The sequence below is a fragment of the Phyllobates terribilis genome, unplaced genomic scaffold, assembly GCF_046119375.1.
Source record: "Phyllobates terribilis strain yellow unplaced genomic scaffold, ASM4611937v1 Scaffold_2__4_contigs__length_985480577, whole genome shotgun sequence".
Lineage (NCBI taxonomy): Eukaryota > Metazoa > Chordata > Amphibia > Anura > Dendrobatidae > Phyllobates > Phyllobates terribilis.
In genome coordinates, this window is record NW_027362762.1 from 910,238,078 (window position 1) to 910,264,001 (window position 25,924).

General features: G+C 42.5%; 1 protein-coding gene across 2 annotated transcripts in view; it reads right to left on the minus strand.

Annotated features, from left to right (window-relative positions):
- Window positions 1-25,924, minus strand: part of TMPRSS15 (transmembrane serine protease 15) — a 780,444-nt gene that overhangs the window by 17,156 nt on the left and 737,364 nt on the right. Inside the window, exons 20-22 of one of the 2 annotated variants that reach the window (XM_073668263.1) lie at window positions 20,448-20,497; window positions 7,517-7,682; window positions 4,065-4,246 (exon numbers count right to left, since the gene is read on the minus strand). In XM_073668263.1, the coding sequence (XP_073524364.1) occupies window positions 4,065-4,246; window positions 7,517-7,682; window positions 20,448-20,497 (398 nt within the window). The remainder of the gene's footprint in view (window positions 1-4,064; window positions 4,247-7,516; window positions 7,683-20,447; window positions 20,498-25,924) is intronic. The other variant, XM_073668264.1, reaches the window with a different exon arrangement.

The following is a 25,924-nucleotide window of genomic DNA, read 5'->3' on the forward strand; positions in this document are numbered from 1 at the left end:
TATCTCTTTTCTGCATCTTTTATTATGTAGGCTTCATTACTTAGAGTCTTTAGAGAAAGAAAATGTGCCTTGACCAATAACTAAGCTGAAATGTGACAGAAATGCTGATTAGCGTACAGACCCCAGGACGCACGGCTAAAGAGGTGCTGAATATACTGAGAATCTATGGAGAAACAAATCAACATGGTATGGAAGAGAGAATTTTATGTCCTTTTGACACCATAAATGTTGTGTGTATCGGGCATGAAAACTAATCCCAGCTTCACACTGTGCGGCAGTCATAAACCAACCTCCACAAAACAATTTGTAGAAATATGGATTTTTGTGGCTTGGCTTGTGAACTATTCTGATTTATTGCTTCAAGACTGAAATTCACTTCTTAACTGTATACCCCCCACCATCCAACACATATGCAGTACGTCTTTCTATTTCAATCTATCAGTCAATCAATCAAACCTTAACCACATCTTAGTATAAATCACAGATAATAATTGCTCTCAGTTATATAATATATAATATTACATCTGCATTGACTTTTATTGTGTTTCCATTTTACTTTTTATAGCTTATTTATAACTACACTTTTGTCCCAACAGAAGTTTAATATTAATGGTTGAGCACACAGAGGAGAAAGCTGGAGATTCTGTTATGAAGGACCTGTGGGAGATGCGGTAAAACAAGTAGTTGGATTTATTCCATTATCTACTATGCAAGTACACTTGTACTGATGTATAATATAATACTGTATTTGCACACACCTGTAAGTATAAATTCATGTCTGTGTTGGAGGCTCTGTTTGGTCTAAAGCTGGCCTTACACATTACAATATTTTGGTCCTTATTGTTCCAAATCTACAGTCGTTTATAGATGTATCATTTCTTACTTTTCATCTTGGCTCAATACTTTTCTAGATGAGTGTAGCGAGATGTCCAATCCAAGAACATCATAACTTTGCCAAAACTTTGTTGAAAGTTTTTTGTGCTGTACATGGCCTATATGGAGCTAGCCAGTGTTAGTGATTTGATTTGGCAATATTACTGGCCCCAGTGCCTGACATTTTGTCCTCCTATGGCAGGCTTCATCTGTGCTAGTCTGCAAAAATTATTATGATACCCTGGCAAGCACCTCTGATGTCATCATCCAAGGCCTTTTAAGGCTGGCTCAGGTGGCTGTGCTGCCTGAGTATTCAGTTACATAGTTACATAGTTTATAAGGCTGAAAAAAGACAAGCGTCCATCCAGTTCAGCCTATTTCTTGTGCACTGCAGCTATTCCGCTATTCCTATACCATGCGGTATAGGCCAATTTACATCATTGAGGAAAAATTCACTTCCCGACACCAATCTGGCAGTCAGATTAAATCCCTGGATTAATTAACTAAGCATAAGATGTAATTTTATTGTTCTCAAGAAAGGCATCCAGGCCTCTCTTGAACTCATTAAGTGAGTTGGACATCACCATTTCTTCTCCCAGAGAGTTCCAGAGTCTCACGGCTCTGACCGTAAAGAATCCCCTTCTATGCTGGTGCAGTTAATAGTGCATTCTGCCACATGCTTTACTTTAGTCAAACTACACTTTCTAATTAGTTCTGTTCAAGTCAGAGGTCTGATGGACTATTGAGCTTGCTCTATACTGCTATCCAGGAAACAGCTCCTATTACCAGCTCAGTCCTGCATTCCTATTCCTATCGCACCCTCAACTCTGCTGTTCAAGGGACCTGATTATGAACTCAACTCTGCAAATTCCCATGAACTCCTGTACCTGATAATACAGTTGTATCTGCTATTACTCCTGCTGGTGCACTTTTAATTCTGCATTTTCAAGGTACCTAAAACAAATTTGCCTCTGCTCTTCCTAGTGCTTTCACATCCTTGTCTTTGCTGCTTCAAAGTATCTGATATCGAGATAGTCTCTGCTATTACTTGTACTGCCACACACTAAATTCTGCTGAATTAAGGGGCATGATTACAAACTCATCTCTGCCATGCCTGTGAACTACTGCACTTTTGCAACAAAATGACTGATTGCCTATAGACCTCAGCAGTTCGTGTCTCCTACTGTATTCTTGCAATAAGGTTCCATGTTGCTTACACATCACTGCTGTTCCTGTGCTATCCATAGGCTTTGCTGCATCATGTGCTTCCATCTCTGCTTATCCACCTGCCATGCTACATATCCAGCTATTTTCGACACCCAGCAAGTACAGCTCTGCTGCATCATTGGCTCTAGTCCATGTTGGTCACCCTGATCTACCACTTAAAGAATCCTGCTACACAAATGAGCCCAAAATAGCCAGGAGCCATGTAAGTGCCAATTTATGTAATAAGAAATTGCATTTCCTAATTAAATTCACAGAAGAGTAAATAAGTTGCTCAGGCTTTTTTCTATAGGCCTAAAAACTAATAGGCAGGTAGCTGCTGATTACCTGCCTTTTGTACCCGGCGCCGGCTTAGAGTGGTCAGCGATCTCTACTGCCAGTGATTAACTGCCCAACATCAACAAAGCAGCTCTTCTTCTTCCAGGATGCCCTGTCAACATGTTGTGACTTCAGAAGTCGTGCTGACTGACAGCCAGCACCCCACAGTTGGTAGCAGGGAGTTTGCTGCCAATCAACAAGATGTCAGCAGTCACATCCTGTCAACAGAGCAGAAGAGAAGATGATGCTTTGACGATGTGACGTCAGCGGAAGATGCTAAATTGCCTGCAGAAGTGGTCTGTGACCACTCCGTGCCACCAGAGATCGGTGCTAGGCAGAACAGGCAGATAGTTGGCAACTCTCTACATGGAAATATGTAGGTATAGTGTAAAGAAAATAAATAGTCTCAAATAACCCATTTAATAATGTTTAAATCTGTAGGGTATACTAGAGAATGGATGACATGTATGGATGATTGTGTGGATGTGAGGATTGACCAAAGCACTACCTTTGAGATCTCTAGTATGGACCAAACAAAAATACATGTTAAATTTCTGAAGGTAGATCCTACGTATTTCTGAGTACTTGGCTGTAGAGAAGAAGTTGACAATATGAGGAATCTTCTATAATGATGTCACCTCCTGCATGGAAGTGGATTTGTAAAAAATCCCAGACTTCCTTCTCCGCTGGCCCACATACTTTCTGCTCAGCCCCCTTCACATGCTCTGTATATAATACTAGTAATATCAACACCTCTCTTCACCACCTTAGCTATTGCAATGTGCTTTCTGTTCCCAGTACCGGAGAACACAGCTCTATGGAGCTAAGGTCTCTCACTAGTTATGTTAATATGTGACCCCTCTTCTTTAAGGAGCCTCCCGGTATTACAGGGGAGTTGGAAAATATACATTAGACTAAGTAAGCCTCAAGCTTTTTAAAGAGATGTGTTCATCCTTATATTTGTTTGAATTCTATTAAAGGGATTATCCTGGAATAAATCATTTTTTTACTATGAGCCAAAAAACTAATAGGCAGGTAGGTGCAAGCTAGTTAGAAACTACCTCCCTGTTCTACCTGGCATCTGCTCAGAGAGGTCACCCGCTTCTGCTGCAATTCAGCTGCTCCATGCCAACACAGCAGTTCTTCTTCTTCCTGGCTGTTCTGTCGATAGGGGCGAGAATGCTGATCTCATACTGATTGACTGCTGGCTTCCCCCAGTTATGGCTCTCCATCAGCATAATATTGGCAGTCACACCCTGTCGACAGAATAATTTAGAAGAAGAAGAGCTACTCTGTCGATGTGATATCATTGGAAGATGCAAAATTGCTGGCAGGAGCGGTCAGTGACTGCTCTGTGTCGGCAGAGATTTGCGCTGGGCAGAACGGGCAGATAGTTAGAAACTACTTACCACTTAGTTCTTGGGTTTACAGTAAAAAAAAGTTAATATAGTCCTGGATAACCCCTTTAACGAATCCAATATAGCCTAAAGAAAATTAGATACATTCTCATGCAGACACAATTACTACGCCCAACACCCAACAAAGTAACACATTTTTTAAATTAAAAGTAAGACAACTGTATGTCTTACAATTTAGAATACTTGACCATATTCATATTATCCAGTTGCCTACCTTACCCATTTCCATACCTGTATAATTAACCTGTAATTCTAGGTGCATCATGACGATGTCGCTATCTTTAGTGCGTCGGTTGTAATGTGGATTGATAACAATCTGATCGATGAATCTGTTCTCTCTTGGTGGATAGGTGACATTGGCGCTATCGTGCATCCCAAGCACGGCTTTCCAATTGGCCGGGATCAAATTCCTCCTGCAGATCACAAGGAAAATGTCTAATTTATTGTCGTCCATATGACTGATTCCGCCTGTATTATTTGTGCTCATCTCTGACCTCTTAAGCCGTACACATAATTTAAGCTTTGTATTGGATTAAGTGAGATAGTTTATTATAATTGGAAAGTGCTTAATGTTTCCTTGCTGCTCTGCTGGACACACATTCCCTAACACAGAACTATCAGCAGATTCCTTGATTCCGGCTAGAAAGCTATAAATTATAACAGTAGCGGGAACAACAATACAATTATGAAGGGGCTATTAACTTAATTATTATGATTTTTTAAACAGCTAAGTTAAAAATCTCAAGCCAATTAGTCATCAGCCCCATGACGCAGATGATTAGTATGTTCCATCTGAGAAACAATTGGTTTGAAAGATTGGTTCTTGGCACCTCATTTCTGCATGAGGAAAGACTAAGTGCAGTAAACATTGCAGCTGATATCTGCTTGGGAACCAAATGGGAAATCATTTGCATATCGCTAAAGGCTTTATCTACCAACCACACATTTCCTGCAAATCGGTATTATATGTTAACCAAACACATGAATATAAATGACCTGAGCTAGGATTGGTCCAATCGCAGCTGTTTGAATATTGAATTTTCCATACTGGATAAGTGAATATAGAGCGACTGTCAACTGGGCTCAGATTTAAATGGAGTATTATGGTTTCTAAAGAAACTGTTTAATGCAAAAGAAAGTTCAGGGTCATAAAAAAGTTCATTTCTTTTTATTGATTTAAATAGATCATTGAAGAATGTAAATCATGGAAGCCTGGTAATTTTTTTTTTTTTTTTGCGAAAGTTGCTTATTTTGTTTAAGTGTTTGTACTTAAAGAAGTTCAAGATTAGAAAGAAAACATGGCTGCCTTCTTCCTTAAACAACCCCCTTCCTGTCTACAGGTTGTAGGTGGTATAGCAAGTTTGCATCAATCCCTTCAATTGAGCTGATACAAAACACAACATGTAGACAAGGGTAGCGCAGATTTTCAGATTTTGGAAGAAGGCAGCCATGTTGTTTAGATCCAGAATAACACTTAAAGAAAACATGTCACCACCCCTGACATTTCTATTTAGTAAAAACTACCATCTTCCATAAAGTGACAATCCTGGAGATTTTTTTATTTCATGTTGAAAATGAAGGAAATAATATAGAATTGGACATTACCAGTGCCATTGTCAATAGGGTCGGCAAAGGAAAAAAGGAGAGACACTCTGGACCACTTAGAGCATTATCTTCAAGATGGGTTTCTCACCCCAGGATGACACCAACTCACTGCAGAGCTGCCCAATGCATGGGGTTGTAAAGCTAGCAGGCAGCTTATGGTGTCCATCTGATGACCAAAGTAACCAGCTGGAGCAGTCACCCAGCTACTGGTTATGGAAGTGGAGGTGAAATACAAAGTGGGATGAAAATTTAAAGGGTATTTTATTGTTAAAATGTTACTCAGAGATATAAAGAAAAAGTGTTACTCAGAAGTTTTAAAAAAACAAACAAATGGGCATTAAATTAGAGGTGTAATGTCCATGTGTCTTCATAATCTGTATCTTCAAGCCTGATAAAGATACCAGTCCAGAGTTGAAATGTGTGGCATTTATGCCTATTTTTACCCATTGAATTTACATCCTGCTGGATCCAATTTGTATTCCACCTGGACATCCCCAGCCACTAAAACAGTGGACCCCAACCTTTCTTACCTTGAGAGCCACATTCAGCACTGAAAGAGTCGTGAGCCAAACCTAGAGACCCTGCCCTGAGTAGTGACATCCAGTTCTCACCTTCCACACAGCTGTGACACCTAAAGCCCCAATTACCAGTATAATGGCAACCAAAGCTCTCCCTCAGAAATCACACTAGCACGGTATACTTTCATCTATGGGATCCCACTTTACCCCCATTTGGTAATCTAACATCAAACACTCATACCACACTATCACATCCAGCTTTAAGCACCTCCACTATCTGGCAGTATCATCCAGATTAGCACTTAATTTATCTCTACAACCCCTAGGCCAGTATATGCACATCCGTATCTGCTCTTCTGTGTTGGGCTACTCACAAAAGTCATCGTTTGGAGACCTCTTCTTCATAGCTGTTTGCTAGACCTGGTGCTAATGTACCAAGCTGGCAGACAGCTGCAAGCCACACATTAATGCCACATGTAGTTCCTCAGCCACAGGTTGGGTATCCCTCCAGTAAGGTCTAAGGCTGAGTATTTTTCTATGACCTTTTTTGTCAATATGCTGGGCTTTACTTATCTTGACACTATCAGGACTAAGTGTGTGTAAGAGATGAGATGATTTGGAAACATTCAAATGGAATGTCCCTTATCATGATCTTGAGGCCCTAGAGTACAATAATTGTAATATTTAAAAAATGAAAAGAAAATACATATACACGCCTTGCTGCTCATCTCTCAGGTCAGTCTAATAATCACCATCCCTCGTTTGGGCCTCGTCGCATCTTTTTACCACAGCTGCGAACACTGAGATCCCAAGTCTCTTCTCACTAAGCCGGGATTCTGGCTTTGAGGAATCCCAGAACGGTTCTGTATATGTGAATGTACGATCACGGTGCACGCTTTGATGTTGTGATCTTACGTGTGTATGTGCAGGACCTCCCCAGACTTCTTGAGAGCCTGAAATCACAGTCTAGTGTGAAGAGGCACAGAACATCTAAGGTTCTTGTGGCGACAACAAGAGGATGCAACTAAGACGGGATGAGGATGGTGAGGAGCGGAGGGGCCAGAGAGGTGAGCGGTAAGGTGAGTATAAGAATTTTTTTATTTTTAACTTTTTGATGGCCCTTTATAGTTTAGCAAAATGGCAATCACCTGTACACCATGATACTGAATCCATGTAGAAGCAAATGACAAAAAATTCACTCTTTGTTGAATGTTAATTTTTGTAAAATTCGAGTAGAATTCAATTCCACTCGAATAAATTGTTGTATCCATACTACGTATGGATACAGCTCAGTGACAATAGTGATTTGATGCTCAGTGGTCAAATTATTCATATATTTCTTTGAATTACAACAGAGGCTTGTCACAATGCTGAGTTCTATAGTCATGATAGGAAAGCCAACTGGTCCTCTGTATGGCCTTGTACAGAGATGTACAGAGACGTAACCACATCGATAGACATCTCTGGACCTCAATTATTGTTTTGAGTGTGCAACTTTCTAAGAGATATATACTGTAACATAAATGCATGATGTCAAAACAGCATAAAACTAGAACGTACCCATACACACAATGAGCCGCAGACACGAGCCACTCATTGTTGACCAATGACGCTCCACAGACTTGTCTTCCATTAAAATAAAGAGACACGATCCAAGGCCAAGCCCCGACTGCAGCATTTGTCCCACCTACTATTCTGGAACCATTCACTTGTCTTTTTCCACATCCTGTGGGAAAATCGGCTTATATTATAGTGTGTAGCTGTTTTAATATAATATTAGTTATTAGTTAATAAAGAATTATTTAAATTATCAACTTTCATATGCCGGAACACTAACATGAATTTCTGTCTTTATTGTGAATGAATTACATGTCCAAATTTGGGATTCTTTTTCATGGCTTGTGTTAGTGTGATGGCTGGTTGGAGAGAAAGAGGGAAACATGTCCTGATGAAGCCAACGCATGTAAAAGCTTTTGCACCATCCCTTGTGTGCTCCTGCATTATCTGACACCATGTCTCAAGATAACCCCCGCCATTTATTCAAAATGACCTATAGGGCTAGGGTCTAAATGGCTAATTGTGATGACTAATTACTGTTGTCTGTAGTGTTGAGCCACCCCCGTAGTGTTCGAGTTCGGTTCGGTTCGTCGAACACCCGTGTGTTCGCCGAACTGTTCGTCGAACTGTTCGTCGAACACCTTCGAACACCGTTAAAACCAATGGCAGGCAAACAAAAACACATAGAAACACATAGAAAACACCTTCAAAGGTGTCCAAAAGCTGACAAACTGCTCAGAAGACACAACTAACACATGGAAAAGTGACAAGTACATATAGTCATGCGAAAAGAAAAGAGGTGGAGGAGTAAAAGGAGGGGGAGACACAGATATAGGCATGTCATGCCCTTCTAAAATCCAAAAAGTGAGAAGCCGAGACGGCCAGTCCGCTCCTGCCCGTGCCACCTCCGTGTCGCCGGGTTTGTGCCAGAGCCGCGGTGAACCCTGACGGCCAGCCCCCCTCTCCCAATACTGGTGCCTGTCCGCTGGTGGGTCGAGAGAGCCCCCCTGTGGTGGAGGCAGCTCTAAGCTTTTTAATTTAAATTGTCCCTCTAATTTGAATGAATACACTTTAAATCCATTTACAAGGATCTATTGGAGGGCAAGTCTCATGCCAGCAGCCGCGTAATTCCAGCTCCAGTAGCGTCCACTAAAGCTGCTGCAGTTAAAAAGCTTTTATAAGGATCGAGCTCGGCTGTCCACCGCAAGGCATCCTAGTGCCAGTCCCAGCCCCTATGCCTTGGGGTGCCTCCTGATGCTCTTCACTGAGTATCCCGTGGTCCCGAAGCATTTCCTTTGAAAAAATTAAGTGTCCAAACTACAGGTGGTGTAGCTTGCTTAACAGCCGGGATAATCCGCTGACTAGCAGACACTGCTACTAGGCACAAAGTATTTCCTGGGCTAGATGCAGTTAAAAATTTGTAAGTAGATACTCTCGTTGGATGCTGAGAAAGCATTCCATAGAGTCTCCTGGCACGCCATATATGATTCTCTTAAAAAGCTTGGGGTAGGGGTCTAGGGGACCCTTTTATAGCCAAAATCACGGCCCTGTATCACAATACGTCACCTAGGCTGAAGATAAATGGAACTGTAGCACCGAGGGCTCGGTTGCTACAGACGTATTGCACCTCACCCAGAGGTGTGATATCTCACTCTCAGATAAGGATGGAGTGTGGATCAGGACCCATCACCTGCATGCATTACACCACATTGCCGTGGGGCAGGGCGACCAATATGCCCCTGAGATGGGCACGACAGTCCCTGTCCCTGGCTGGAGTGGGGGGAGGGAACACTGAGGAAGGGGAACCCTGCAGTGCAGGAGCAGGGAGGAAGCAGTTCCTGGGTGCATTGAGAAGGGAGTATAAAAGGTGGGCACCATCTTAGTTCAGTGCAGAGAAGTCTGAGCAGAAGTGGCAGGGAGCAGGGGCTCTGCATGAGCTCTGCTCCGGAGGCGGGCCTAGTAACAGAGGCCCAGGCCTGCAAGAGGGAGAAGGAAGGAAGGAAGAGGAGCGGAGAAGGCTCCAGGAACGAGGAATGAAGGGATCCCAGGGGTGCGGACGGGCGAGTCGCCACCGCACGCCCGAATCCACCTGCGTGGAGGGGTCAGGCCAAAGGGGGAGACCGGTCCCCGAACTAGTGGAGGCAGGAAACGACCCTCAGCTAGAAACCGAAGGCTCTGACATTTTATGTGGCGCAGCCCCTTGCTCCACCCGCTAGGAAGGCACCACATAGGGTCAGGGAAACTGGCGCCAAGTTTACCAAGAGGAGGCCCGAGGCAGCCGGACAGAAGTGTTGGTAAGAAAGGCCAGACAAAGGACACACAAAGGGGGTCCTGTGAAGCGCTCCAAAGTTATCTGGGAGTTGTCTGAGCCCCTCACCTGGTGAGCACAGTACGACGTGGGCAGCCGTTACCTGCAGACGTGGTCTGGATAATAAGAACTGTGAGTAAAGGCCCTGAACTGCATCACTGACTCCGTGTCGTTACTGCTGCTGCCCTGCACCATCACCCCCATCCTCCGCATACACTGCCCTGAGGCTATACTCCTCCCGTGGGGAGTTATGCTACGCTCTGCTGCACCCACAACACCAGCCTTAGCGGTCTGCCCTGTAGCGGTGGTTCACTCTTACCGCAGTCCACGGGTGGCGTAGTCGGACATTTAAACATCAAAACCACATAAATAGTTCCGCCACTGGTTTGACCGCCCTGAGCCACGGAACCGGATCGCCGCCACGAAGACTACAACCACCAGCATCCACCAAAAAGGGTCCGGCTCCGGGTGTCCCAAGGCCCAGGGGGTGCGTCAGAACATTTTCATCACCTTTCACAATCACCAATGGGACAAGGCAGGGATGTCCTCTGTCCCCTCTCTTATACATCCTAGTGACGGAGCACCTGCTCTCATCAATTCGCCATAACCCCAATATTAGGTGGATTGAGGTGGGAGGCACCGAGTACAAGTGCTCTCTATTTGCTGATGATGTCCTAGTATATATCACTCAATCACATATATCCATCCCTGCTGTTATGGCTGAAATAGATCACTTTGTTACATGGTAAAATTTTAAAATCAATGCAGCGAAGTCTGAGGCCCTCGATGTCTCCCTCCCTAAATCCATATAGGATTCCATCCAGTCCAACTTTCCCTTTGCCTGGCCCTCACAGGGTATCAAATACTTAGGAATTCCTATTCATAGAGACCTCTCCCATCTATGTTATCTTAATTTTGGGCCCTTTATTGAACAATTCCATACAGACCACGGTTGGCAAGTTAGAACTGTAAGATTCACTACGTGAACCACTGGTGTTTTTTGGAAAAGCACATGTACACCGCGTTCCAAATTATTATGCAAAAAGTGTTTAGGAGTGATAAGGGAAGAATTTGTTTGTTTGTCAGTTAAACTCATTGATGGTGATGTGTGTCAGGGCTCTTTATATCACTGTAAGCAATTGCAGACACCTGTGCTAATTAGTTTGGCAGGTGTGTCCAATGAAAGGCAAGACTACTTAAGAAGGCTCTCTCACATTATTAAGCAGCCTACATTTTCTGCCAAAATGGGAAAGAAAAAGGATGTGTCGGCTGCTGAGAAGCAACAAATTGTGGAGTGTTTAGGTCAAGGCATGACTACAATCAACATTGTGCGATGATCAGGATGAAGTGTCTTGGCAATCAAGAAGTATGTAGCTGATTCACAGTACACACGTGTGCGTGCTGATAAGGGCAAATTGAGGACTCTTTCCTACAGGCAATTACGTCAGGTTGAAAGAGCAGCGGCAAAAAAGCCTTGTCATAGCAGCAGACAAGTTTTTGAAGCTGCTTGTGCCTCCAACGTCCCCCGAACAACAAGATGCAGGGTCCTTCAGAGGTTTGCAGCTGTGCATACGCCATCCTGTCGACCTCCTCTATCCACTTCACACAAGCAGAAACGGCTCCAGTGGGCCAAACATTACATGAAGACTGATTTCAAAACTGTTTTGTTCACGGATGAGTGCCGTACAGCGCTCGATGGTCCAGATGAATGGAGTGGAGGATGGCTGATTGATGGACACCCCACGCAAACACGGCTACAGCGCCAACAAGGAGGAGGTGGAGTAATGTTTTGGGCTGGAATCATGGGGAGAGAGATTGTCGGCCCCTTTAGGATCCCTGAAGGCGCTAAAGATGAACTCCATAATGTATGTGGATTTTCTCAAACAGCACTTCCTGCCATGGTTCAAGAAGAAGAACCGTGTATTTCACAGCAAGATCATTTTTCTGCATGATAATGCACCATCTCATGCTGCACTTAAAACATCTGCATCTCTGGCTGATATGGGCATAAAAGGGGACAAACTTATGGTGTGACCCCCATGCTCCCCTGACCTCTACCCCATTCAGAACCTTTGGAGCATCATTAAAAGGAGTGTCTATGATGGCGGGAGGCAGTTCACATCTAAGCAACAGCTCTGGGAGGGTATTCTGTCCTCATGCAAAACAATTGAAGCAGAAACCATCCAAAACCTGACAAATTCAATGGACGAGAGAGTTCAGAAGCTCCTTTCGAACAAGGGGTCCTATGTAAAAATGTAACATCACCTAGAATAAAGTTTTGAGTTGAAAACTGTTTGATTTCAGTTTCTAACAACCTGCTAATGCTTATAATTTCAAAAATGACCATTTTTTTGGTCTTTATTAAAATGAAAAGGTTGATCGAAAAGTTTGGGGGATCTAAGAGTGTGGCAACCCAGTAGTCATGATTACTTCGAATTCTGACAATATGAGGGTCATGCTGCAGGTAGTGCAGCAAGAAGGCACTTATGTGTCTTGCGCATCTCGGAGCCCCAAAATTATTTTCCGGGCTAGATGCAGCTAAAAATTATTTTTAATTTTAAATCTGGTGAAGCTTATTATAGATGGCCTAATAGGATCAGTGCTGCACACTGCTACAAAGCCCAAATTATTTTCCAGTCAAGATACAGATAAACATGATTAGTAATTTGAAAGCTTAAAACGGTTGGTAGGGTGATTTTAACCAATCATCAAGCTTTTACTCTCCCCAGGATGACACAGGGGTAGAAAAGTCATTTCGGATCCATGATTTGTTCATCTTTATGAACGTGAGTCTGTCTACATTATCAGTGGAGAGCCGCGTGCGCTTATCTGTCAGCACACCACCAGCAGCGCTGAACACACGTTCAGACAGAACGCTGGCTGCGGGGCATGACAAGATCTCCAAGGCGTAAGTGGCTAGCTCCGGCCATTTATCCAGATTGGAAGCCCAAAAAGAGCAAGGGTCCAGTGACACAGTCGTGGCTTCAATGTTTACTTGGAGATACTCCTGTACCATCGTCTCTAGGCTTTGACTATGTGTCAGACTTCTTGTCTCCTGTGGCCTTGCAAAGGATGGGCTAAAAAAGTGGTGAAATGATTCCGCAAAATTGATGTTACCAGCAGATACTGTGGTTCTGTTACGGTTTGAGTGCTGAACACTTGACGGTCCCACGGTTGGCAAGTTGGAACTGTGAGATTCACTACGTGCACCACTGGTATTTTGTGGAAAAGCACATGTAAGATTCTGCAACAGTCTCTGCTGATACTCCTGCATGCGTGCATCCCTTTCTATGGCAGGAATAATTTCTGCAAATTTACTTTTGTACCGGGGATCTAACAGTGTGGCAACCCAGTAGTCAGGATTATTTCTAATTCTCACAATTCGAGGGTCATGTTGCAGGTAGTGCAGCAAGAAGGCACTCATGTGTGTTGCGCATCCAGGAGCACCAAGTCCCTGTTGTGTTGGTGGCGAGGTAACAATCATGCTTCCTTCCTCTGTCCTCTCCCCCCAACCTCGCACAACAGAAATGTGATCAAGGTCTCCCTCATCTGATGAGTCTTCCATCAGTTCGTCCTCCACTTCTTCCTGGGCTCCTGCACCTTCCTCACTAGTTTGGCTGCTACCATGCGCCCTGGTAAAATCATCTCCCCCACCCTCACATGCCTTGGTGCTGCCGACCGTCTGGACCTTGCAGATGTTAGCCCTTCCGCATACAACTCATCCTCCTCTACTTCCTCCACCTCCTCTTGTGCCACCACCTGACTCCGAATTCTGTTTAACATGTGCTCCAGCATGTAAATCACCGGAATAGTCATGCTGATAATGGCATCGTCAGCACTAAACATCTTCGTCGCCATTTCAAAACTGTGCAGAAGGGTGCATAGGTCCCTGATCTGAGACCACTCCTCCAGCGTGATTTGCCCCACCTCTGAATCTCGTTGGGCCAGGCTATACGTCAGAACGTATTGCACCAGGGCTTGTCGGTGCTGCCACAGTCGCTGCAACATGTGCAGAGTTGAATTCCACCGGGTAGGCACATCGCATTTTAGCCGGTGAAGTGGCAGGCCCAACGACTTCTGTAGAGATGTAAGTCGCTGAGCTGCGGGATGCGAACGGCGGAAGTGAGCACACAGCGACCGTGCCCTCTGCAGAAGGCCATCTAGTCTGGGATAGTGGGCTAAAAATTGCTGGACAACCAGGTTCAACACGTGAGCCATACAAGGCACGTGTGTGACATTGCCCCGGCGAAGGGCCGCACCCAGGTTTGCAGCATTGTCGCACACGGCCTTCCCTGGTTTCAGGTCCAGTGGAGACAACCATTCATGAAATTGGTTCTCCAGAGCTGACCACAACTCCTCAGCTGTGTGACTCACATTTCCCAGACATTTCAATGTAAAACCGCCTGATGACGTTGAGCCCTACTGCCAGCATAGTAAGGAGGTGTACAGGATCCCTTCTGCGCAGTTAGAAAGCTTGTGGCATGACCAGACAGGCTTTGGGTGCAGGTGGAAGACCGAGAGGAGGTTGAGGAGGCAGAAGCAGTGGAGGAACTTTGACATAAAGAGGATTGACGCACAACTCGTGGGGACGGCAAGACTTGGACAGCAGCCCCTTGTCCTGCTGTCACCATAGTTACCCAGTGCCCAGTCAGCGACATGTAACGCCCCTGTCCATGCCTACTCGTCCAAGTGTCTGTGGTGAAATGCACCCTGTCACACACAGAGTTTCTCAAAGAAGCGGTGATGTTGTGTGCGACATGCTGGTGGAGCGCAGGCACACCTTTCTTTGAGAAGTAGTGCCGACTGGGCATCTGGTACTGGGGCACTGCGACGGACATAAGGTCTCGAAAATCCTCTGTGTCCACCAGGCGGAAAGGCAGCATTTCTGTAGCCAAGAGCTTGCAGATGGTGAAATTCAACCTCTTAGCTTTCTCATGGCTAGGAGGAAATGGTCTTTTACTTGTCCACATCTGAGGGACCGAGGGCTGGCTATTGTGCTTAGACGGGGTTGATAAGGGTGTCCCCGGCAAACTGCCGGTCTGTGAGGAAGATGCAGGCGGACATGTTAGGTTGCCTTGATCCAAAGGTGGTGCTATCGATGTCGGACAGCGCTCAAGACCAGCTGGTGTTACCACCTCCAAAGAAAATGATGACCTGCCAATCACGCTGGCTGTTGCGGGTAAAGAGGTGGCAGGTCTGCGCCCCAAAACAGGTGTGACTGCTGTCCCCCCAGTCACAGAGGATGAAGAGGCCGCGGATGCACAAGATATGGCAGACGGTGGTTGGCCCGGCCGGCTAGGCCGCATTGTAGCACACTGAGCTTCCCACTGCAACTTATGCTTCATGTCCATGTGCCGGTTCATGCATGAAGTACTCAAACTATGTATTTTTTGGCCTCTACTTAGCTTTTGCTGACAAATGTTACAGATAACACGAGTTGGGTCATCTTTATCGATCTGAAAAAATGCCCAGGCTATGCAAGGCTTAGCACCCATGCGACCTGAAGAGCCACCACGACTTGTGGTGAGAGGCAGAGTTGTGTTTGAGGATGCAGTTGTTGACGTGCTTCCAGTACTACGTCTCTGTCCAGGAAGGCGCAACCTGACCTCGTCGTCACTAGCATCTTCCTCCACCTCCTCTGCTGACCTCATCTCTTGGCTGACTGTGGGTTGACAGTAAGTGGGATCTCCGACCTCATCATCATCACCCTGTGCGTTATCACACCCGTCGTCCTCAGAGCCAACCTGTTCCTGCCCTGACAAAAAACTAAAGTTGTCGCTCCAATCAGGTATTTGAGTCTTATCATCGTCTTCCTCATTGTCTCCACCAACAGGAGTTACAGTTTGGGAATGAGGGTCTACATTATGGTCAGAACCTTCTGCGTCTGGTCCTGGATCCGACTCATAAAGATTCTGGGCATCAGTGCAGATCATTTCCTCGTCTGGATTCACAGAAGAGCTGGAGTCGACCTCTGATTCCCAGGCTATAGTATGAGTAAACAGCTCTGCAGACTCAACCATCTGTTCTACCTCATACTCAGACGGGCAGCTGGAGATTTGGAAGCTGTGAGGAAGCAAGTGCGATTTGGGTGACACCTTTGAGGACTGGAGTATTTGTGATGTTGAAGTTGATGTGGAGGAGAGCCCACTTAAAGGAGCACTTGATATCCGTTGAAGCACCTGCTGTTTTTGTGCCTCATCTGGAATTTGTAGCGATTGGCGTGGCCGTAAGAAAGGGATCTTATCACATTGTCCGCTAAAAGAAGTAGACATTTTAGTTTGGCTGGAAGATGGTCTTTCTTCTGCACCTACCCCACGGACACAACCTTTTTCCCCCTTCCCAACACGCCTATTCCCCTTTCCACCAGCAGCAGGCCTTTTTCCACTCATTTTGGTGGTTAACTAATTCACAACTCTGGAGTTGTTTGCACAAAAAAACAATGGATGGTAACCGAGCAGAGCTGAGTGGCCAAACTGTGGTATTAGGCCAAAACTATTGGCTGGGTTAGATGCAGAAAAAAATTATTTTTAATTTGCAACCTGATGGAGGTCAGTATAGATGGACTAATAGACCAAGTCCCACACACCGCTAGAAGCCCAAATATTTTTTCAGAGCTAGATGCAGAAAATTTTTTTATTCAATTTGCAACCTGAAGGAGGTCAGTATAGATGGACTAATAGACCAAGTCCCACACACTGCTAGAAGCCCAAATATTTTTTCAGAGCTAGATGCAGAAAAAAATTATTTTTAATTTGCAACCTGATGGAGGTCAGTATAGATGGACTAATAGACCAAGTCCCACACACTGCTAGAAGCCCAAATATTTTTTCAGAGCTAGATGCAGAAAAAAATTATTTTTAATTTGCAACCTGATGGAGGTCAGTATAGATGGACTAATAGACCAAGTCCCACACACCGCTAGAAGCCCAAATATTTTTTCAGAGCTAGATGCAGAAAAAAATTATATTCAATTTGCAACCTGCTGGAGGTCAGTATAGAAGGACTAATAGAACAAGTCCCACACACTGCTAGAAGCCCAAATATTTTTTCAGAGCTAAATGAAGAAAAAAATTATTTTTAATTTGCAACCTGATGGAGGTCAGTATAGATGGACTAATAGACCAAGTCCCACACACTGCTAGAAGCCCAAATATTTTTTCAGAGCTAGATGCAGAAAAAAATTATTTTTAATTTGCAACCTGATGGAGGTCAGTATAGATGGACTAATAGACCAAGTCCCACACACTGCTAGAAGCCCAAATATTTTTTCAGAGCTAGATGCAGAAAAAAATTATTTTTAATTTGCAACCTGATGGAGGTCAGTATAGATGGACTAATAGAACAAGTCCCACACGCTGCTAGAAGCCCAAATATTTTTTCAGAGATAAATGAAGAAAAAAATTATTTTTAATTTGCAACCTGATGGAGGTCAGTATAGATGGACTAATAGACCAAGTCCCACACACTGCTAGAAGCCCAAATATTTTTTCAGAGCTAGATGCAGAAAAAAATTATTTTTAATTTGCAACCTGATGGAGGTCAGTATAGTTGGACTAATAGACCAAGTCCCACACACCGCTAGAAGCCCAAATATTTTTTCAGAGCTAGATGCAGAAAAAAATTATATTCAATTTGCAACCTGCTGGAGGTCAGTATAGAAGGACTAAAAGAACAAGTCCCACACACTGCTAGAAGCCCAAATATTTTTTCAGAGCTAAATGAAGAAAAAAATTATTTTTAATTTGCAACCTGATGGAGGTCAGTATAGATGGACTAATAGACCAAGTCCCACACACTGCTAGAAGCCCAAATATTTTTTCAGAGCTAGATGCAGAAAAAAATTATATTCAGTTTGCAACCTGATGGAGGTCAGTATAGATAGACTAATAGAATGATGCTATGCCCAAAAGATTTTACTTCACTAGGTGCAGTAAAAAAATTGGTATTCTATACACAGGTGGTATATCTTGCAACACAGATAGGCTACTCCACTGACTAACACACTCTGCAATAGGCCAAAAAGGATTAGCTTTGCTAGATTCAGCCAAATGCTGTGAAAAAAACTTGCACAGCACTGGCACAGACCTGCCTGGCAAAAACTGATAGGAACTGATGTAACCTAGTCCTGAAAAGGACTCCAATTACAATTAGTCTTTACTCCCACAATCTATCTATTTAAGAGCACAGACCTGCTTGATAAAAGTCGTAGGAAATGCTGTAACCTAGTCCTTAAAAGGACTGCAATCACAACTATTCCCTACTCCCAAGCTATCTGTATATTTGTGCGAAAATTGGCTTGAAATTAACAAGGTATAGCGCACACAGCAACAGCGGTGCCGTCTAACACGCAGCTGCAGCAGTGAGAAAATGGTGGCGACGGGGAAAGTGGCTTGGTCTTATAGGGCAAGGACATGTGACATACACTGCCAATCACACATGCCCTTGCTTGTGTGAAAAAAAGCACTTCGCTCCGTGTGTGCGCTGCTGATAGGCTGACAGATTGCACCTCCCCACTGCAAATGCGGGAAAGAGAAAAAAAAATGGAGATCTTCATTGTTCCTGCAGAGATCCATCCCCTGCCCCTCCCCCCGCCCCGCTGTACACTCAAACTGCGTATTAACATTAATTTTCATCATTACTGAGAAAAAATCCAGTTATGATTTTGGTGCACGAACAGTTATCGAACATAACCTCGAACAGCCGAATTTTTCTCAAATTGTTCGTGTTCGCCGACCGGCTCGAACACCGCCCAAAACAGCTCGAATTTGAGATTGGCGAACAGTTCGAGTAGAACAACGCTCGTCTCTAGTTGTCTGCTGCATAGTTTTTGATCTATGGACTATGAGCCTATTTAAATGCAATTTTTACTTACAATCTTTGACCCATTATATTGGTCTTCTGTTGGTTCCCCCTACTATTCTATTTTATACATAAAACACCTATCATATCCTTATAGGGGTATTAGACATGCTACTTTGTAAGGAGCTCACATTTTGAGAGATTACGTTATCTCTTTTTGATGTGAAAATTTTTCCATCCTTTCCCATATCAGGTTTCTTGTTGTACCTCTCCTCTTACTCCATGCTATTCCAGCCTTTTTTTGTGTGTAATTGTTATTAAAATTTTCGTCTAATAAAATTTTCTACTTTTCCTAACCCCTCTGTGTTTTTGGCATCTCTATCACCTCTGACTGGCGATACTTATATATTTATGCAATATCTGCAATTTTTCTTCTAGTTAGAGACCTTCTTTTTTTCGGTTGTATGTCTATTTTCTCTGTTTCTGATTTTCTTTAACTTGTTTATAGCTGGCCAACAAAGGTCAGAAAAGATAACTGGGGATTTCAGCATGTTTGTAGTTGCAGGAGATATCACTCCTCTTCTCACAAAAGTAGGAAAACATGTGACACCTTCTATTGATGTGGCAGCAATCACATTGTCACGTTTCACTAAGCGCCACTGTGTGGGAGGAAATCAAAGAACCCGGAGGAAACCCACGCAGAAAGAGGAGAACATACAAACTCCTTGCAGATGTTGTCCTTGGTGGGATTTGAACCCAGGACACCAGCGCTGCAAGGCTGTAGTGCTTACTGAGCCACCATGCTGCTCCTTAACAATATTACGTGATCCCCGTGAGAGCCAGTGCTGACACCGCTGGAACGATGCCTGCACTGAAGGTGAGTATAAGTGTTAATATGCAAGGATTCAGAAGGGGTTGTCCAAGTTGTGGACAACCCCTTTAGTAACAGGTTGGTGGTGGTTGGGTGCCTAATTATTGATGACAGGTTCTCTTTAGGAGATTTGTAACTATTAGTCCTAGCAGATCTTTGTAATATTGGAACCATTTCTCAATGGAGCATTTATAACACCATGGACCAATTAATGTAGTTAAAAAAAGACAGGAGCAGGCAATTTGAAAGAGGAGGTGCACACCTCTAAGGAATTGACCTAACAATCACCAATAGTCAAAAAATATGGAGAGTGAGGCAGCACATCTAGTGAAGTGAACCTTATACTCATCCATGTGATGTTTCAGCTCTAATGAGCTTTTCTCAAACATTACAATAAAGCAGAAGTGACCAGTATTTATACATTAAACCGATTAATCATTTGTGATATTTTAAAGTCACTTTTGTGGTATTCGTTGACGTTTTTGTGCAAAATGTATTAAAATGACACATACATATTGGGAATTTTTGTGCAAAAGAAAAAATTCTTTCTCTTTTTAATCTGTTTTGTAACTTGTTAGCACAAACAGTTGCATATTTCTTTAATATATTATAGAAATTGTGCCAAAGTTACAGGCGTATTAAAAATAAAAATCACTCCAGGGAGGGAGTAGACTACATTGGTGCCAAATTTTGCAGCTTTTTGAAAAATTGCAAATGATGAATCAGGCAAAAACATCTGGAAACCATAACTTTCGCCCAGAGGGGTGAACTAAAAAACAAACAAAACAGACAAATACTTAAAAAAGTGGAAATGTATATATGAATATGTGAAAAAAAAAGCCTCAAAACATGAAAAACTCAGCAAAAAATATATGCAATAATGATGGGGGTCCAATGTGCACAAACAAAAATACAAATATGCATACAAAGTTAACCTGTGGGTATTTAAGACTGACCTTTGGGGTTGCATTCAAGGTAAATGACGCTATGATTAAAGCAAGAATCACTGTAATAGAAAAATAATAAGAAAGTGTTACTATCTGCTCTGCGAATGAAGTCTCATTATTCTTCACTTCAGTAAATATCTATTTATTCCTTGATGTTGTATCACATGTTTTATCATCAATTCCAGCAAAAAGCGAATGTTTACCAAGCCACTCGTTGTCTTGTGTTCAGCCACTTTGCTTAATGTGTTCTTCTTTTTGACTCAGTAATAAAATAAATCATAAAGACAAAATACAAGAAACCAAAGAACAGAAGAAAGATGCAAACAAGCAATTGAAGTACTTTAAAAACTCTGCACATTGATGTGGTGATGTTCTGAAGCCACCGGGAATTGCGAGATTGAAAAGATTTGAAGAAAGATTTTTTCTGTTGTGTTTCTGAAAACTAAATATGGTATAAAATATATAATTCATCTCCCCTTCATTTCCTGAAGTATTACTTAATTTTTGTTTTGGCCTTATTCTTCTACCATGTTCTGAATAACATCTGAAATTCCAAAATAAATGAAAAATTGCGGCATGCGCCATCAGTTGGGTATCCTATGTGCATCATAAAGTTCTCAAGGCAAACAGTTCTATGTCCATTAGTGCTCATACTCAACACATTATCTGATGAGTATGCCCAAATAATGAATGATAACATTGAATGATAATCTTCCATTGTATCCCATAATTTTCTCATTCGTGCTTAGAATATTGAGAGCAGAAATACCAGGTGCGGGACACTTCCATTGATAGCAAATTTAGTGATTGAGAAAAAAAACAAAAATATCAAAAATATACAAAAAAATAACTAAAATTTATTTAATAGCACAAGGCGTTTCAGCTGTATCCAGCCTTCCTCAGGTGTCTGGCTAGACACCTGAGGAAGGCTGGATACAGTCAAAACTCGTTATGTTTTTTTAAATAATTTTTATTTCTTTCTTTGTATATTTTTGATAATTTTTGGAGGTGTCCGACTATGCACTACTCCATCAGGTGAGCAATTTCCCCTTATTTTATATCTGGTTTTAATCTCTACAAATTTACTATGCTCAGAAAAAGACTTTTTTTCTCCTTTTCCCCCAAGGGAATTTCACTATTTATATACTTAGAATATTGAACATTGTATTTCCTATAGAATTTAGTCACAAGACCCTAATTAACAAGTAGCATCTGTAATTTGCCATGGACTATTCTTAATAGTTCTCGCAAAACAGTGGCCTAAAGTGTCACTCAGTGGCTAGAAAAGTGCTAACATCCAAAGCTCACCCTGACATGTGAGATGATTTGGAGCTTCTGAATGGGAAAGAGGACTCAAGGAGGAGAGAGAGACAGTTTTCACATACAGTAGACTCTTTGATACAATACCTCACATATGCCATGACCCAAAGGGTTGGTGGACACCTTTAATGTCAAGAATCAGCCAAGGTTAAAGCCAGTTCATTTAATCCTCGGTTCACCCAATGAGAGACCTTGATAGACACATTCTTGGTGCATGTGCAGATCAGCCTTTTTCTGCTCATTTTCCTTTACCTTGTTCTGCACATGCACTGAGAATGTGACGACCAGTGCATGTAAGGGGCTTCAGCCAATTTTGTTGATCAATGAAGTGAGGACGGAGATAGCCATCAAAACTGTCAGGAAAATAGTGCTCTAGGCTTTCGACACTCCTTCAAGCATCTTATATCCTATTATTTTCATATGGACAAAAGAAAGTTTTCTCAGAAACTCCAGATTTTTAAAAGAAAGGTATGGCTCTTATTAGAGCACTGCCCCCACAAAACTTTGTGCTTACATTGATCCAGATTTTGAAGATGACAGACTCTCTTTATTAACCTTTAATTAGTCACGTGGGGTCCATTGGACCCCAAGAGAGTTTGTTTTTGCCATATTTCTGCAACTATGGAAAGGTAACCATTTGTTTCTGATGCTTTCTAGCTATGTGAGATACATAAAATATGTGATTCTTGTGCCAAATAATTGCTTGTTTTTTCATAGTACATAAGTAAATGTTTACATTATTTTTATTACTAAAAATGTTATATTACCATTTAGCAAAGATGTTGTACCTTAAGTTCCTAAATAAAGTAAAAAATAATTCAAAAAGTCTTCTTAAATATACTATATGTTGCTTATTTTTCAATATAAAAACTGGGGTCCTTAGTTAAGTTCAACTGTTTTCATCTCTGAACCAATTTTGCTGTAGAACAGTGTTCTCATTTTTCCTATTGCTGCAATTATTATTTCTGCTAATCTGACATTAATTCCATAAAGGACAAAAGAGTTTAAAGAAGCACTCCTTCTCCCATCAAAGTTTTTATTTACTTAATATAGTGCAGTCATCATATTATATAGCATTGTGTACTTACTATTGCTCATTTTGCCTTTCTACCCAGCTACTTCTTCTCTTTACTCTATGTAGAAACAGGAAATCTCTTTTCTCTGCATTTTTCATTCCCCTTTTCAACTCTTGACCCAGCAGCTCCCTCTTCCGCCCCTGCGAGGGACTTTTGCAGTGACTTATGAGTCATTAAGGGAAAATTGACCTCTTGTTTCTACATAGAGCTTAGAAGGTTTAGCTAGTCTGTTTTTAATCATGTGATGATATAGACCTAATGGAAAATAGAAGATTTGGCTGGTTAGAAAGGCAAAATGACCAATTGTGAGTACACAGTGCTATATAATATGATGATTGCAATATATTAGGAGGATAAAAATATTGATGGGAGCAGTGCTTCTTTAAGTTTCCTAACCATTGCCTCCTTATTGATGACAAATCAGCCTCTGCTGTTCTGGAGACAATATTTAGCAACCTAAGGCCTCCTACTGATCAATTGCTTAGAGATTCTTCAACATGTTGTAAAAATCTCTTATTTACCAATGTTGAGCGCATTCGGCCGGTGTACAACCTACAGGCTCATCTTGCATTCAAGTAGTAAAAGCAACCAGCCTTATGAGCAGCTTTACACTACAGATCTTTCTCTACTTCATCTGTATGTAAGAATTTACTGATATATCTTGGGAGACGCCATCTGAAATGAAACGTTTTATTACATTGGCCACTAGAGATCAGTAGATCCTAAAGAATTGCCTGCGTTATGGCTTGCTATTAGAGCAGCTTACACAGAGGTTAAACTACAGCACAATGCAAAGCATGTATTGTATTCCCCCATGTATTGAAAATACTGCAATGTTATTGCAGAATAGAAAGTAAACGCAGAAGGCGAAAAGAAAGCAACAGTAATCAATAGGCTGTTCACACATTCACGAGAGTCTGTGCCAGGGGCTTCCCATTGTAAAAAAAAGAAAAATACTAATTAAATGGATTAAAAGTTGAATATAAAACAACAATCGTAATAACAATAAAACATTAATACTAATAATAAAATAATAATGAATAATAATTGTAAAATAAATAATTCATAAATATCAAAAAGTAAATAAATTGCAGCCTCTAGTGCATATAAGGGAGGAGATTTTCTACTACAGCTGAGATTTGTGTGACTTTGCAGCTTCTATGCATTGATAATACAACTAAGTAGAATGAAGGATTTGCCATGTCTCGAGATAGTGTCTTCGGCAGCATTAGTCGGGGAATTTGATTTCGCTAACGCAATTTGTTGTGTTAATCTCCTCCTTTTTCTCTCTTATCAGCACATAAATGAGCTAAATGGAAATAGCAGTACAGCTCCTAAACTTAATACACACATCATCTTAACAAAATCAATTTTTTGTAATAAACGGAGCTCTTGCCTCTTTCTCGCCGCGGCCATGTGAAAGCCAGCGGATTTCAGTGAACAATAGCTTCTAAATCGAAATTCGACAAGTTTGTCACGCTGATCTAGATGGGCAGGGTTTCCATAGAGACAGATAAAGCAACTATTTCCCTATCTACAGTACGTCTTCGTCTTTTAACAAAAAAAATGCTGATCCGTCGAACAAATGATAGATTAAATTACTAGAGGAGGAAAGATAAAAGGCTTCATGCTCAAGATTTTCGACTCGGTAAGCTGATAATATAGTAAGTCATAAAAAAGTTTTATATCCTATCATATAGAACATGCATAGACCAAATCTTATTTGGATTTATTGGACAGAGTTACAGTCAGATAATAAAGAGCTTTAAAGGTCTTAAATATATAAAAAAAACAACAGAATAGTTTATAAACAGTGAAAACGCTCCAAATGACCACCTCTTTGGGAAAACCACCATCTTACTCAGACCAGATTTCCGGCAACAGAGTTTTAGTTTCTTAGTATATTGTGCATACTGACAGGAGCTTTCTATGCCTCTAAAATGTAATATTTTATGAAATATGCATTAAAAACTAATAACTTAACCAATAAATCACTGAGACCAAGAATAATGAACATACAGAATAGCAAATAATTTATGACGTCACAAATCTTCATGTCATTAGAAAAATATTAGTGATGAGCGAGCATGCTTGTTACTCGAGATTTACAATCATCATTTAACTTCATCGTGCTTGGGTGTTATGTTTGAGTCGACTGTGTCCATGATTTGCGACTGTTTGACAGCTTTAATACATGTGAGGAATGCCTATTTCTTAGGCATTCCTCACATATATTAAAGCTGTCAAACAGTTGCAAAGCATGGACACAGCACGACTCAAATACAACACCCGAGCACGCTGAAGATACTCAGCGAGCACCCGTGCATGTGTGGCACCCCAGGGGTCCAGTTGCCACAGTGGCATTGCCTCCCTCAAAAGAGGTAATGCCATGCCTGGAAGCAAGCAGGGATCCCCTAGTCAGGTATACTAAACATGCAACACTTTCCTGGCTCCAGACCAGCAAGGGGAGTCCCTCCCCTTGGCAACTGGGATCTGGGGGTGGGGTTAGTTAGCCTTAGTGTGAGGAGTTGAAGCGAGGACGTCGAGGAGAGAGGAGCTGGGGACTGGAGCTGCGTGACAGCTCACCCCAGAAGGAACAAACACAGAAGAACTGGACACCGGAGTCCGAGGCTGTGGGGCACCGAAGGCCCAGCAGTAGAAACCGGAGGGCAGGAGATTGCAGGTCTCCTGGCCCCATCAGACGCCCAGAGGCTCAGCAGCACAGATGGCCCAGCACCGCCACGTGGGAGCGGCGCGCCAGCAAGGACCAAACTGCCTGCCATACGGGTGCGCACAGAAACGTTGCACTCAGGGACGTGGGCCAACGCACAGCTACAAGCAGCAGGGCCAAAGTGTTAAGTGGAAAGGTAAGGCCTCCAACTTTACCTGGCAAGGAGGATTCTTTACATGCTTCCAGGCTGTCCGGACTTCCACTTCTAGCCAGTACCCTAGTCCCGGCTTGTCTAATCACCACCAGTAAAGATAAGAGGAAACTGCCATTACGTTGTGGACTGATTATTGCTGCGCCATCAACTCCTGCACTACAACGCCCAGCACAACCTGCAATATCCACACTGCCGTGGAGCTAGC